Raw genomic sequence first — 14,755 nt, forward strand, 5'->3', positions numbered from 1 at the left:
AAAAAAAAAAAAAAAAAAGAAAGTATGTTTAGAGCAAAACTACTGTGAAAGATGATAGCATATTTCACATTAAGTAATGCTTGGAAGGAATACATAAAAAGAACTTCTTCAAAGTTAATGAAGAGGCACTTTAAGAAAAAGATTAAAAGGTGACAGACCACACTGCAAGGTATAATCTAAGATATATGTTCACCAAGAGAGGTTAAAAATTGAAGAAGGGTTGGCAATCTACCTCAGTGGTACATCCTCGCTGACCTAGTATATAGGAGCCCCTGAATTCTATACCCAGTAGCACAAGAAAAAAATTGAGGAATTTTTTTTTTTTAAAAAATACACAACACTCAGATAATAAGAGAGTAAAGTAAGGGCTCCTTTTAGTGTTCTACAAGATGTCTCACTATCAGTACCTACATGAACCAGTATTTCAGTGCAAAACTTCAACAGTGAAGATTAAATCAGTGGCCAGAATTCAAAACACCTAGAGAACTTTACATGCCAGAAACCAAGTTTTCACACAGAAGACAGAAAAGAATAAGACAGAAGCTTACAGGGACGGGGCCCATGGTACACAAACAAGTTGACAACTCATTTATGAATAAGAACTGCAGATAACCATGCGTAAAGTGTAGACAGAGAAGCAGTTGGTAGGGCACATCTTACCTTATCATGCATAGTCCAACCAACATACTTTAAATAACTGTCATTAAGAAAGGCATCACTATACATTTTCATCCAAATGCCAATCTCCTCAATGCATATAGCTCGGATTTCAGCTATTGCATCCCTACACAGAGGAAGAAAAAAAAAACATATATATCAGTGTCATTATACCATAAGCTTATGGTTTACTCAAGAGATGCCAAATATTTCCTCTAAGTACATAACCACTGTTAAGATTACTGAGGATTAAAAGGTAGCACTGAAACATGACTCCAAATGCCAACAGTTTACAGTGTAGTTGGGAAAGCACAATTATCAACTCATAAACATTTAAAATTAAATACAACTACACATAAAATGCCACCCTCACCTTTTATACCACACCATATCCCAACCTTTGCTCATACCTGCTGGGATTGGCGTTTTCAGAAGATACTAGCACCCTACACTATAACTGTCCAGGCAAGACTTACACATAACATTGAGACCAAGCCCAATTGAGATTTTAATGTGAGACAAAATCATTTTAGTCTGTTATTTGTTTAAAGGCAGGTCTCAATATGTTGCCCAGGTTGGTCTCAATGTCTTGACTCAAGTACTCTCCTGCTTCAGGCTCTAGAGGAGTTAACACTAAAGGTGCATGTCACTGTATCTGGCTCAGACTAATGATTTTAATTCCTACTGTAGGTACTGGTCAATCACTGAAGGCAGAAGCTAAGCACAGCAAAAGAGTGTTTTAGGAAAACTCCTGTAATCTCTTAACGCAAGTGTGATAAGGGAACAGATTAAGGTAATAGTAAAAACAGAAATGAAAAGGTAAGAGTGAAAACAGGGACCTTATAAGCCAAGTTTTAAACTGATTCAATAACTGCCCAGCTGGAGAAATGAGGGACAAATGAATAAAATATTAACATTTAATAGATTATAGTCAGAAAGTATAAGACTTATCTATTTCTTTCCTCTGCTCCTTCAAAATAGCATAACAAAAATATATCACCTTAATCTATCCAAATTTCCCAATGATATTCAAATGGAGAGAAGAAAATCAGGAGTCAAGATATGCAACTGCTACCAAAAAGTACATCCAAAGACAACTAAGTTATTTTGCACCCTAACGCCTAATAATACTGTAGCAGTATCTTCCATTGGCCGTGAAACTATAAGCAAAGCACAGCTTTACCCCACTGTACTCATAGGAAACATCAAGTTCACAGCAGTTAAATGACTAGACCAGAGTGATTCACTGGTACAGCTTAGATTGTAACACTAATCTTACTTTACTATACCTTTTCTACTAATTCATACTGCTTACATCACTAATATCCAAATGTGAAGAATAAAAACTACATAGTACTACTTATGAAATGTATCTTGACTTACCTGTATCTATGTACAAACACGCCTTTAAATATTGCATTCATCATATTTTCTATTTCATCTTGATTTTCCTGAAGCTATAAAGAAGAATACACTTGTAAAAGGATGACAATTATAAGGAAAGACAAAATACATCTAAAAGTTATTGTAAGTATTAAAAAATTTTAGGTTTCTTCTGCAGTATTTTGGTGATCATATTTAGCTTTTCTTCTACTAAAGAACCACAGAGAAAAATTAAAAGTCCTATGTGATGAAGTTAGTGTCCCTTGATTCCGGAAATATTTGACTTGGCTTCTAGTTTTTTTTTGTACCAAGAATTGAACACAGGACCTCACGCTTGCCAGGCAGGTGCTGTGCCGCTGAGCTATATCCCAGGCTGGCTTCTAATGTTTGACTGAAGAAATCTGGCTGGTAAGCTAATGTTTTTTCTAATGTTCACAAATTTCTACTGCATAAAGGAGCTGGTAGAAAAATCTGTTATGTTGTTTATTAGTATATGACATTTATTATATAATACATATACATATATATGTATATATATATATATCTCTATATCCAAAAATCCCTATTTTTCACTCTTTTGATCTTAGCAGCTTGAAAAAGAAGCCATGTCAACTAGCTCCAACTACATAAAAAATCTGAATTACTAGTTAATTCTTTTGAGCAAAGACTGAATTGAAATAAGTAAATAAGTAAATATTTCAAATTTTGGTCAACATATCAATTCATATATTTTCAATTTGGAGTTCAGAAAAGACTGATTCTTTACAATCTAAGGATAAATGTTCTTTTTTATGTTACATGTTTCTGTAAAAAAATTTTTTTTTCTCGGCATCAATATGACTTTTATTTCTAAGTAATGGTAACACAGGCATAAGCTTTCTTGATTTTCTTTATAAACCCAGGATTTTGTATTTTCATTTTGACAGGATCTCACTTCAATTGGCCAGGCTGGCCTGGAACTTGCAACCCTCCTCCCTCAGGCTCCCAAGGATTACTGGCTTGTGCCACTGTCCCTGGCTTGGGTCTGTGTTTCTTATATTCACTTCCATGGCCAGCAATGCAACAACAACAAAACAGTTTAATTTCAAAGTCCTTTAATGTTATTCACTCATTCTATGCTAACAATCAAATTTCTGTCCCTGAATAAGGCCATAATTTCAAGGGCTAAGACATACTTCACATTCATCTAATAAACCAACCAATGAAATTTATTAAGTAAATTACGGGAAAAAGTATCACTTTTTCATTTTTAATTATCTGAAAAAGATGAGGACTTTAGACATTAGGGAAATGCAGACTTTTCTTAATTTTCTTCAATCAGAGAATTTCAAAGTTATTAAATATTTCAGAAACAACCAACTTAAAATTATAGCTCCTGGACAGGCGTGGTGAGCAGAACTATAATCCCAGCACTTGGGAAACTGGGGCGGGAAAACTGCTGCAATTTCAAGGTCAGCCTGGGCTATATAGTGAGTTCAGGACCAGCCTGAACTACATAGTGAGAATGTCTCAAAAAACTGAAAGAATAAAAATAAAAATTATAGCTCCTATCGCCTCCAAAATTTCAAGACCAACTTGACAACTCATGGCTACTATTTAAAGGACTGCATTACTAATATTTTTAACACATCACTTTCCCTTTAAGAAATAAAAATAAACATCTCATAAATGCAACAGACAACTATTACATCAACAATGAAGGAACAATTTAATCTTTTTTTATCTTTTTCAGACAGGGTTTCAGTATGCACTTCAGGTTGGCCTTGAACTCATTTTGCAGCCGAGACTGGCCTCAAACTCAGAGATCCTCCTGCCTCAGCTTCCTGTGTGCTGGAGTTACAGGGGTGCACCAACATGCCCAGCCCAATTTAAATTTCAAAGGGAGCATCAAAATATTTTAGTTACTACTCAGCATTGAGCTAAAAAATATTTTCCTCATTCAAATCTGAAAGTAGTAAGTAACATTAACAAAATACTTCCTGTTGTACAAAAATACTCAGATGCTAACAAATAGCTTGTTAGCTATTTCTCTAAGTATTTCACATAATTATGAACCTCATCTCAGGCTGACAAGAAGCTAGTTAGGAATAAGACTACTATGAAAATAGCAGAGAGACTGTCATAGTAAACAGGAATGCTAGTAAAGCTTGTACAATTTTCCAAGCTGATCCAGGTCTCCTTTCTTAAAAGTGTAATATTCTTAATATTAGTCCATACATGATAAAAAATATGCAAGGTATTATTGGCATGGATAGTCAAACTTTAACTCAGAAGCATAAACAATGTGAAATATATGGTTTAAAATTAAATCTTTCATGGGGCTGGGGTAGCATAGCACAGTGATAAAGCATATGCTTAGCACATACAAGGTGCTAGGTTCAATCTCCACCACTCCCCCCCAAAATTAAATCTTTAAAAAATTATCTGTGGGGCCAGGGATATAGCTCAGTGATACAGCACTTGCCTGGCAAGCACAAGGTCCTGAGTTTGATTCCTGGTACCAAAAAGAAAAAAATCTCTGTGGGGATAAGAAGTTATAATTAATGGTAGCCAAGTTGGTCACACATTAATAGCCTAAATATTCAAAAGAAAAATTTACCTCTTTCCGTTTTTGTAGCAAGAGTTCTAGTCTCTCATTGGCTCGTTTTCCAATCATTTTATTCCGTTCTGCCTCATACTGTCTTTGTGTATTATCCATATTAATGCTAAGATTTAGTGCCACATTCACCAAAGCTGTCATTAACTTCATAGCTATTTTTAAAAGGGTAAAATGTTGAAATTAGACTAACAGATGCAAAAATTTACAATTTAAGATCAAATTAAAAGAAATTAAGCAGATATGGACTGCTGAGCTTCTAAGAAAATACAGCTGCTACAAATGACAACAATAATAAAGCAACACTTAATACTGTATCGAATACTTAGATATATGTCAGTATGCTGCCTGTGATATTTATTTTTCATGGATTATATCTTAATCCTTATGACAGGGCTCAAAGATGAGTTACAGAAACAAACTGGAGGAGATTAAGGAATTTGCCACACATTACAGAGTTCATAGTAGTAGTTAAACCAGGATTCAAAATGTTCAACATCACTGGTTATTCAACAGATGCAAATTTGCCGGGCGTGGTGGTGCACGCCTGTAATCCCAGCACTTGGCAGGCTGAGGCAGGAGGATCGTTGGAAGTTCCAGGCCAGCATGGGCTAAAAAATGAGTTCAAGACCAGTCTGAACTGCACAGTGAGACCCTGTCTCAAAAAAAAAAAAAAAACAGGAGAGAGAGAGAGAGATGCAAATTAAAGCAACACTGCGATTCCACCTCACTCCAGAGACAATGGCTATTATCAAGAAATCAACCAATAACAATTGCTAACGGGTCTGTAGGGAAAAAGGAACCATTCCCCACTGCTGGTGGGAGTGTAGACTGGTGCGACCACTGTGGAAATCAGTATGGAAATTCCTCAAAAAACTAAAAGTACACATTCTACTTCACACAGCCAATTCCCTTTCTAGGTATCTTACCGAAAGAGTTCAAAGCATCATACCACAGTGAAACATACATACCCATGTTTATAGCAACAAAATTTATAGTAGCTCAGTCCTGGAAAAAGCCCAGATGCCCATCAACAGATGAATAAAAAAGATGGGCTTTTTAAAATTCAATGGCATACTACTTAGACATAAAGAAAGATAAACTTGAGACATTTATAGCTACATGGATGCACCTTGAGGCCATACTCAAGTGAAACAAATCCGGCAAATGTTTAAATATCACACTGTCTCTCTGGTGTGAGAAACTGAAAGTATAAATGAGGAACAAAATGTATAACAGCAACTGGAAAGTGGGAAGGAAATACAAGGGGAACAAGGCAGGGGGAGGAAGGGAAAATTTAAAAAAAATTAGAAGGAAAAAATAGAAACAAAGCTTCTATAAGTAAGGACAAGAGGGGCTGAAGAAAGGGGAGAGCTTTGGGGACAAAAGAAGAATCAAGATATATTATGCACAAGAACAAATACCATATGATGATCATTGTGTATAAAATGATCATTGTGTATAAAAAATGTACCAATAAAATTTTAAAAATAAACCTACCCGAGTTAAAAAAAGGATTTAAAACAACGTAATCTGATACCAGACTAAGCTTAAATCCCACTTTTCTATATTATATATCCTACAATGATCTTTTTCTGAGATTATGATTCAACTTCTAAGTAAATTTCACTTCATGTGGAAGTCATTTAGCTATCTCAGTAACCAAATGGAATTTGACTGCTTTCTATTACATTACATTGAACGTTACCTAATACAAGGCAAGAGTACACCCATATTTTGTGACTTCAAATCTAAAACAAAGAGAACATGGGGGAAAACAATCTTATTTTTTGAAAAATTAAAAGACTGAGAGGTATATCTTTTGTTTATTTGAGACAGGGTCTTGCTGTGTAGTTCAGGCTCACCTTGAGTTCACTATGTACCACAGGCTGGCCTAGAACTCGCAGCAATCTTCCTGCCTCAGCCTCCTGACTGCTGGGATTTAAAGGCCTGCGCCTCCACGCCCAGCATGGTATATCTTTAATAACATCTCTAATTCTTTGCAAAAATGGTCTAAAGAAAAAAAAAAATCCAAGAGAGGAAAGTTTTGAAACTAGAAATCTAAATTACCACTAAAGTGTAGAGTATTTTAAAAACAAAGCCTATTTTATTTATTCAAATTCAAGGAGCACATATTCCATAACAACATATGAGTAATTTTACCTGTACCACAAAGGATAAGCAAAAATTGTATGCATGTGAAGTCAAGAATGACTGTTCTAGAATTAACCATGTGAGGTATAAAACTCTTTTCACTAAAATTTAAACATTACAGAATTTGACCTAATCTAAAGTTACCCAGAAACATAAAGGCCCATCTGTGTGTGTGAGCGTGTATGTGTGTGTGTGTACTTATGAGATAAACAAAACATCATCAAGATCACATATCCAAATTTACTGTGACAATCTACTCAAATTCGCTGTAGATATCTTCCTTGATAAAACATCTTTCAAGGACCCAACATATTCCTATGAACTAAATTTCCCTTGCTGTGGCAGAATAATCAAGTAAGTTTACCACAAGAATATCACTATATACTAGCTATAGCATACATGGAAAGAAACAAAATTGAGAAGTACTAATCCATTCCAGATAATTCACAAGGGGTTGGATGGGGGGAGTGCTCTCTTGGTGATCACTTCAAAAACAAAATCAACTCAGGTCACTATTATTTCCTTTCTCTTTTAATAAGAACGTGTTTCGTCACAAACCAAAGGCAACACACAGAAAATATTCCAAAATGCTGACCTGCCAAGGTGCTTGTGTGTCGAAATGCTCTGACTTGTGAGTCAGATAATCCTGTAAGAAGTGAAATGACTGTATCCATCATGTATTCATCATATATGATACTATATTGACATTGCCGTACTAATACACCAATGAATTCACAAAAGCTGGATTTGAACTTCTTCCACTGAGGACCAGCCATCGTAAGCGGATAATCTCCACTATCCTAAAACAAAAATGTTAAACAGCAAATTCATTTAAAATGCATGGCATAACAATCCACTTTTTTTATATACCTTAAGCAAAAGCATGAATAGACTGTATCTTACATTTCTTCAATAAATTCACAAAGCAAGCAAGAGAATACACAAAGGTAGAGCTAGCTCTGAACACTTCTGTTCTTTTAAGAACAAATTACATAAACTAAATTCACTTTAACCAATGAAATTATACATCAATAACTGAAGTTAATTTTTTAAAATCTTCCCTCATCGAAGTGAAACTTTTCTAAGGACAAATATTAACTATTAAACTTCTTTACAACAAAAGTAAACCAAAACCAAACCAAAATAGTATCTTTAAACTGATTCAACATAATGAAATCATAGTCTCAGCTAGTCTAATAGAATGATATGAACATCAGCAGTTTCAGTGTGTATTTTCATTATATTCATGACATCAGACAGTCAACAGACAAACCACCAGATAAACTATGAAAGTGTAGGCCTGAGGATGAATCTCAGTAGTAGAGTGCAGGCTTAGCATGCACAAGACCCTACATTTGATCTCTAGCACTGCAACCAATAAATCAATCAAATAAATCCATCCTTTCAAAAAGCAAAGAGGAATACTACACAGAATTTTTAAGTCAAGGTCTGACAAAAGTCACTAAGCATATTCTATCAGTCGTTTAGTAAAGTTTTAACTATGTCACAAATGGGTTTTTAAAATTTTAATTCATGCCATATGTAAGCTGAACTGTATCTGAGAATAAGGTCCTTATATATCCCACAAAAAGGTTCTGTCTGGTGGCTACTAGGGATCAAACCCAGGGTTTTACATATGCTGAATATGAATGTGATCCACTGAGCTTTTCCACACTGAACCCCATATTTTCTGATAAGAAAAATTCAGTGACTATGCTGAAAAATATCACCTTAATTTTTGTTAGCAACTTTGCTGAGATTTTCAAATAATATTTTAGGATGATTATTTTAAATACTTGTTTCCCCTTGAGAAGGTTCTCACTAAAACATTTAATATTAAAAGGTTAAAAAATACCATTATGCATAATTATTTCTCAACTACTTGGAGACTGATTAATAGCAATTCGTGATTATCAAAGCCATTTTAACAACTTGTGTATCTTTTGGAATGAGTTGAAAGCTCCTTCATTAGAGAGCAAGAAAAAAAACGACCAAATAAAGCACAAGTGAGACAGGATTTTCTATTTGAAAATTCACAGTAAAAGGGTTTGAAAGCTGGGCTGGGGACATAGCTCAGTGGCACAAGTGCCTGCCTCGCAAGCACAAGGTCCAGAGTTCAGTTTCTGGTACCAAAAAAAGCAGGCAAGCAAGCATAAACAACTGTGAACAAAACAAGAAAAAATCCCTGCCCTGCAGGAGCTCATAGTCTAGTAAATCTACAAACATACTTATTGCTAACAGTATTTCAAAGTACTCACTGAGATATTCAGTTCAATTCTAAACTAGCATTTTTATTATTATTTTTACCATTCATAACTGAAACACAAAGGAGTTTCTAAACAATAAAAGAGATATATATTTCTTTTAGCTAAGCTACCGGGTTTCTAAAACAATGACCAACTCTTCCCTTCCCAGTATTCTAGATGTTCTAAATAATGTTCCTTGGATATTAAATTCATTACAATAAAAAATGGCTAACATTTATTGAGTTGTAGCTATGTGCCAGGAATGAACAAAATGCTAAACCATTTTCATACATTTCTCCCAAATGTGTAAGAAAACTATTAGCTCCATTCTACAGATGATGAAACAAATCTTATGGCAACTTGCTCAAGGTCACACAGAGATCATTTGATTGGTAGGAAAGTTCACATCCAAATTAGTACTTAAAATTTATAAACATTTTCAAGAATAAGTGGAGATCAAAAAAATAAGGAGTGAGTCAAGTTCACTATGTATAAAATTATGAAAACCTTCAGGATAAGAAGTTACCTCATCAAATTCTTCAGTCATCTTTCGAATTATCTCAGAGTTCTGCATATGTCTGAACATTTCTGCTGTGACAACTCCTGAAATTTACAAGTGTCAGAAGTTACCACACAGTGTAATGAAAAAAAAAAAAAAAGAATTTCTAAGTCAGCCTATAACATTAAGTGTACAGTCACACAATAAAAGCATACTTCCTCATTTCATTTTTAGTGTGATACTTCTAATATCTTATATTTAAATATCCCTTCAAAGCTTCATGGGGTCCTAGGTAGGGCTTTCCATAGGTAGCTGGATCTAGAGTGTGTGATGCTGGCATAAAGGGCTTGTGATTATTAAATTACTTCACTGGTCGGTTTGGCATTGTTCTGGGTTTGATGCTACCTGCCCTAAGGGTAAGTAGTCTAGATAAAATATAAAGTGACAGGAAGAAACTGCTATTGCCATTTGTTGCTTGTAGCTTGCTGCCTTCTACCTGCCATGAACTGTTTATCCTCCAAAATGCCCCTCTGCCATGCCATTCTACCTTGGAGCCAGCTATGAACTGAAACCTCTACAAACTAAGCTAAATAAAACTTTTTCCTCCTTTAACATTGGGTATCAGGTATTTAGTCTCTGCAACAAAAAAAGTAACAAAGACAGAATTTGGTACCAAGAGTAGGATTGGTGCTGTGACTGTTCCTGACCATGTGGCTCAGGAGCCTTTCCAATTGGCTTGTGTGAAGAGTTTGGAAAGGTTTGAAGATGCTAGCTGAAGCAGCAGCTCTGGAATGCCTTAAGTTGTACTTTATGGGAGATTATGGTCAGACTTCAGAAGACCAGAATGATGATATAAATGCTGCCAGTAAAGACCAGGCTCCGGAGGTTTCTGTTGGGAAGGACTGTACCGTCTATTGGACTTCAGATGATGCATGTTATGCCTTAACAGAAAGTTTGTCTGCGTTTTGCTCTTGTCCACAGACTTTGCCTGAGACTGAGATTAAAGGTGGCAGACTAATTAATTTGGCAGAAGAAATTTCAATGTCAGATATTTTGTCTCGGCAATGAGAAAATTAAGACAATACTGAAATGTATCAACAAAGCACCAACAAATGCTACTATCAACATGTACAAGAGAACAGCTCCACATTTCCCCCAAAAAACTGTAAATGTTACATAGTTATAATAATGTGTTGCTTGGGAATAATGATGAAAAAATTTGTACATGTTCCGTACAGACACAATTTTTTTCTAATATATGTTTTAAATACCCACAGATGGGGAATGCAGAAGGTTGACCCTACTTAGCTTTGCCTTTTTAACATAAACTATGTTATCAAGGGTAAGGTAGCATCCAGGGTAACATTTAAAATCTTGAGGAGGAGGACTGGGGATATAGTTCAGTGATACATGATGTCTGGTATGCACAAGGCCCTTGGTTCCTTTCCCAGTACTATCTGTCTGTCTGTCGGTCTCTCTCTCTCTCTCTAGCACACATACACATGACACCCTTAAAAATTAATGTGAAGATGAAGACAGAGAAAAGGGTAACAGAATTCACTTTAGCTAGGTTTCTTTATTAAGCACTACTGTGTATAAAGCAACTACATCCTAACATCCTCACAATGGGCTATAAATCATATAAGTAACTTTTAGGTCCTGCCCATACAGGAGTCTATAATCTAGTTGGATGTTAAACAAGAAAGAGACAAAAATAAACTATTAAAGGATATACACAATAAGTGCCCCGGTGAATAATAATGTGAAGAAATACTAAACTCAGATTGGAAGAGGGGCTGTAATGTTGGGAATTAACTACTGCACGGAAAAAGAGAACTTTTTGTACAGTCATTAAAGAATGGAAAGGGGGTATGCACACTATAAGTAGTAAAATTAGCCAAGCAAAGATCAAACATTAGAAAAGGGATTCTAGGGGAAAGTTATGTTAGGAGATAAGGCAAGAAGATGTACATAAACTTCCACTGACAAGGTATCATCAACTTTACAAAGGAGGGGATACAAATGAAAAAATCCTGGATTTTCAAAAGAACATACTTTTATTGATGGACTGTGTAGTAGCTTAACAAATATCTCTAGTAGTACCATAAGTATAATAAAAAAATGCATTCACTGGTACAGAAGATTTATAATAAGAACTAAATGTAGTATGGATTTTCAATAAGCCAGAGTACATTTTGTTTGACCCATGTATTTGTGTTTGTATACATATATACACAGATGTAAAGCTATGAGCACAGATAAGGACACTAAAGCTAAGAGAAATTATGTATATTTTTCTTCAGTCTGTCTCCTGACAGATTACAAGAGAAAACACTCAGTTTGTCTAGGTTTTAAAAAGATATTTCCTTTGCCCCACCTGAAGGATCAATAAAACTTTAAGTCCAATTGACAAACTGAAACGGTAGAAATTACAGAATTTGTCCAAGATTATTCACCTACATCATGCTGCCTCTTCTGAGTGAGATCAATACTAATGGTACTCTAAAAAGAAAAAATACTAATGGTACTCTAGAAGAGTCTTTACTTACCACAACCTTAAAGAAAACAAACAATTGTTTAAATTATCTTGAATTTAGAAGAAAGCTCCATTATTCTCTAGCTAAAGAAGTAATTCGCAAAACCTTTTCAAGGCTTTTTCATTTGAATCTAGAATCATATATAGCTCTTCAAAACTTGTTCATACTTTATACTACTTTGAATAGTTCATTTCATCTCTTTCTTGCTCTTAATTTTTAACATCCAACTAGATTACAGGGTCCTAGAAAGCAGGATATACAACTTACTACTTATAACTTATATATATACTGTTTACATTACTACTTACTTCATTTACAGTCCATTGCAAGGATTTTGGGATTAGTAAGAATTAAACTGCAGGAACTTCCACAATGATTTCCAGCTATACCCCTTCTTGGTATCTTCCCAGAAGAATTAAAAGCATCATACCACAATGATATATGCATGCCGCACCCACATTTACAGCAGCATAGTTTATAATAGGTAAATCTTGAAAACAATCCAAATGCCCATCAATCGATGAGTGGATAAAAAAGATTTCTTTTCTATAATGGACTACTACTCAGCTATAAAGAAGGATAAATGAGACTTATAGCTAAATGGATGCACCTTGAAACCATACTCTTAAGTGAAATAAATCAGACAAATGTGTAACTATCTCACTGTCTCTTTGGTGTGAGAAACTGAAAGTGTAAATAAGAGCTAAAATGTACAGCAGATATTGTAAAATAGGAAGAAACTGTTCAAAAGGAAAGGGGAACTAGGGAGGGATGAGGGGAGAAAGAAGGAAGGGAAAAGAAAAAAGAAGGATAAAAACAAAGGTTTGTAAATAAGGAGGGGAAGAGGGGTTGAAAAATGGGAAAAAAAGAGGAATCGAGTTATATCATGTATACGTATAAATTCCCTATGATGAATGTGATCATTATGTATATTTAAACTGCAGCAATAAACTTAATAATAGAAAAGAATTAAACTGCATCTTATAATTCTTTTTTCACATTTTTGTGTAAGTCATTTTTTAGCATCTCAATTTTATAATTCTATTTTCATAAATCTTCCCTCCTGATTTCTAATGGTCAGATTTTAGTGTCACTTTTCATTAAAAATCTAATACTATTTTTTTTTTGTCATTTTGAGACAGGGTCACTATGTAGTTCAAGTTGGCCTTGAGCTCACTTTGTAGCCCAGGTTGATCTCAAACTCACAATGATCCTCCTGCCTCAGCCTCCCCAGTTCTGGAATTACAGGTATGTGCCACCATGCCCGGCAAAAAAAAAAAAAAACCTAATACTCTTGAAAACTCCATAAAATATATTTGCCTGCGCATCTTCTAGAATTTTAAGGATGAGCTATAAATATGAAGAGACACATGATACACCAAAACCTGCCAATAATCTTGACTCACTCATTTACTGATCTACATGAAACTCCCCAACTTCCATAATTTTGTCTCACTGCCAAATGCCTGTCCTAAATATTATTGTCCTAGGTAAGAAATTATTGTATTTTGTACTTCCCCCCGCCTACCTCAAAATCTTATTAAGTAAAAAATACTTTAAACAAGACCCCACTAACAAGCATGTATTTCTCCTTTTAGAAGAATAGCTGGCAAATTCACCAGTAAGAGAACGACATTATTATTTACTGTTACTCATGGCACTTTGTAATTCCCTACACTTTACAATTACCTGTTATTTAAACCAGTATCTCTATTATTTTCCTCCTTCTTATTCAATTTCTTTTTTCCTAAAACCAAATGCTGAAAGTGGGAAATATATCTAATAAAAGTAACACAGCAATTATAAATGGTCAAGTTTTCAGATAAATTTCACACATGAATACAATTTTGGCAACAGGTTTTCTGTCTTTGTTCTTCATTTATTTCCTTATATATTTTGTATGGATATAATAGAAATAATTCACTACTTTGACATTATTTACCTTAAAAAGTGCTAGTATCTCCTTAGGAGAAACAAAAAGAAATGACTATTTGAGACTTTTTACTTCCAAAATAAACACATCTTACCTTTACAGCCTGAACACTGAATAAAAAAGTTGATAAGGTCAAGAAGTGCTATATCACGGTCATGCTTGTATGCTTCTATCCAATCATCTACCACCGACTGCAGCAGAAGGGAAAAAAATTTAAGAAGAAATCATTAGCTTTTTCTGATGTTGTAAGAATCAAATAAGCCTAATGAAAAATATAAACCTGAACACTGAATGTACTATCACATTATCTTAAATAAATTTATTTGTATAATGACCTTCAAAGTTCAATTTTAAAAATAAACTAGAATCAAACTCAGAAAATAATTTGCTTGATACCACAAAATGACAATCTTCTATTTATTTTGCATTATAATAATCTTAGGTGTGGGACTCAATTTCTACAAAGTATAATCCTTAAGTGTCTTTAAAAATATTCTAGGCTATGCATGCAAAGGAGACCACTGGAGATCGGTCTGCCCTCTGAGGTGGAGGCTTCAGAGCTCAGACCCATGCTACCAGTTAGTCCAACAGGAATGAGAGGGCTTGGGGCATGGTCTGCCTTCTCCCTCTGGCCGGACCATCATCTCCATCGAGGAGTCCTGGGTAATCATGACTATGGAGGAACAAGAAAACAGCCTGTTGCTAGTCACAGGTGCAAGTCTCTCGGTCCTTCTTTTCAATCCTGGCCTT

The 14,755-nt window shown here is 34.8% G+C and overlaps 1 protein-coding gene across 1 annotated transcript in view; it reads right to left on the reverse strand.

Moving 5' to 3' along the window:
* Nucleotides 1-14,755, reverse strand: part of Stag2 (stromal antigen 2) — a gene marked incomplete in the record, with an annotated part of 145,543 nt that overhangs the window by 54,313 nt on the left and 76,475 nt on the right. The window contains 6 exon segments of the mRNA XM_013523060.1: nt 661-784; nt 2,041-2,114; nt 4,640-4,791; nt 7,386-7,590; nt 9,563-9,639; nt 14,100-14,196. Coding sequence (XP_013378514.1) covers nt 661-784; nt 2,041-2,114; nt 4,640-4,791; nt 7,386-7,590; nt 9,563-9,639; nt 14,100-14,196 — 729 coding nt within the window.

The sequence above is a fragment of the Chinchilla lanigera genome, unplaced genomic scaffold (genome assembly GCF_000276665.1).
Source record: "Chinchilla lanigera isolate Chin_1 unplaced genomic scaffold, ChiLan1.0 scaffold00072, whole genome shotgun sequence".
NCBI classification, from domain to species: domain Eukaryota; kingdom Metazoa; phylum Chordata; class Mammalia; order Rodentia; family Chinchillidae; genus Chinchilla; species Chinchilla lanigera.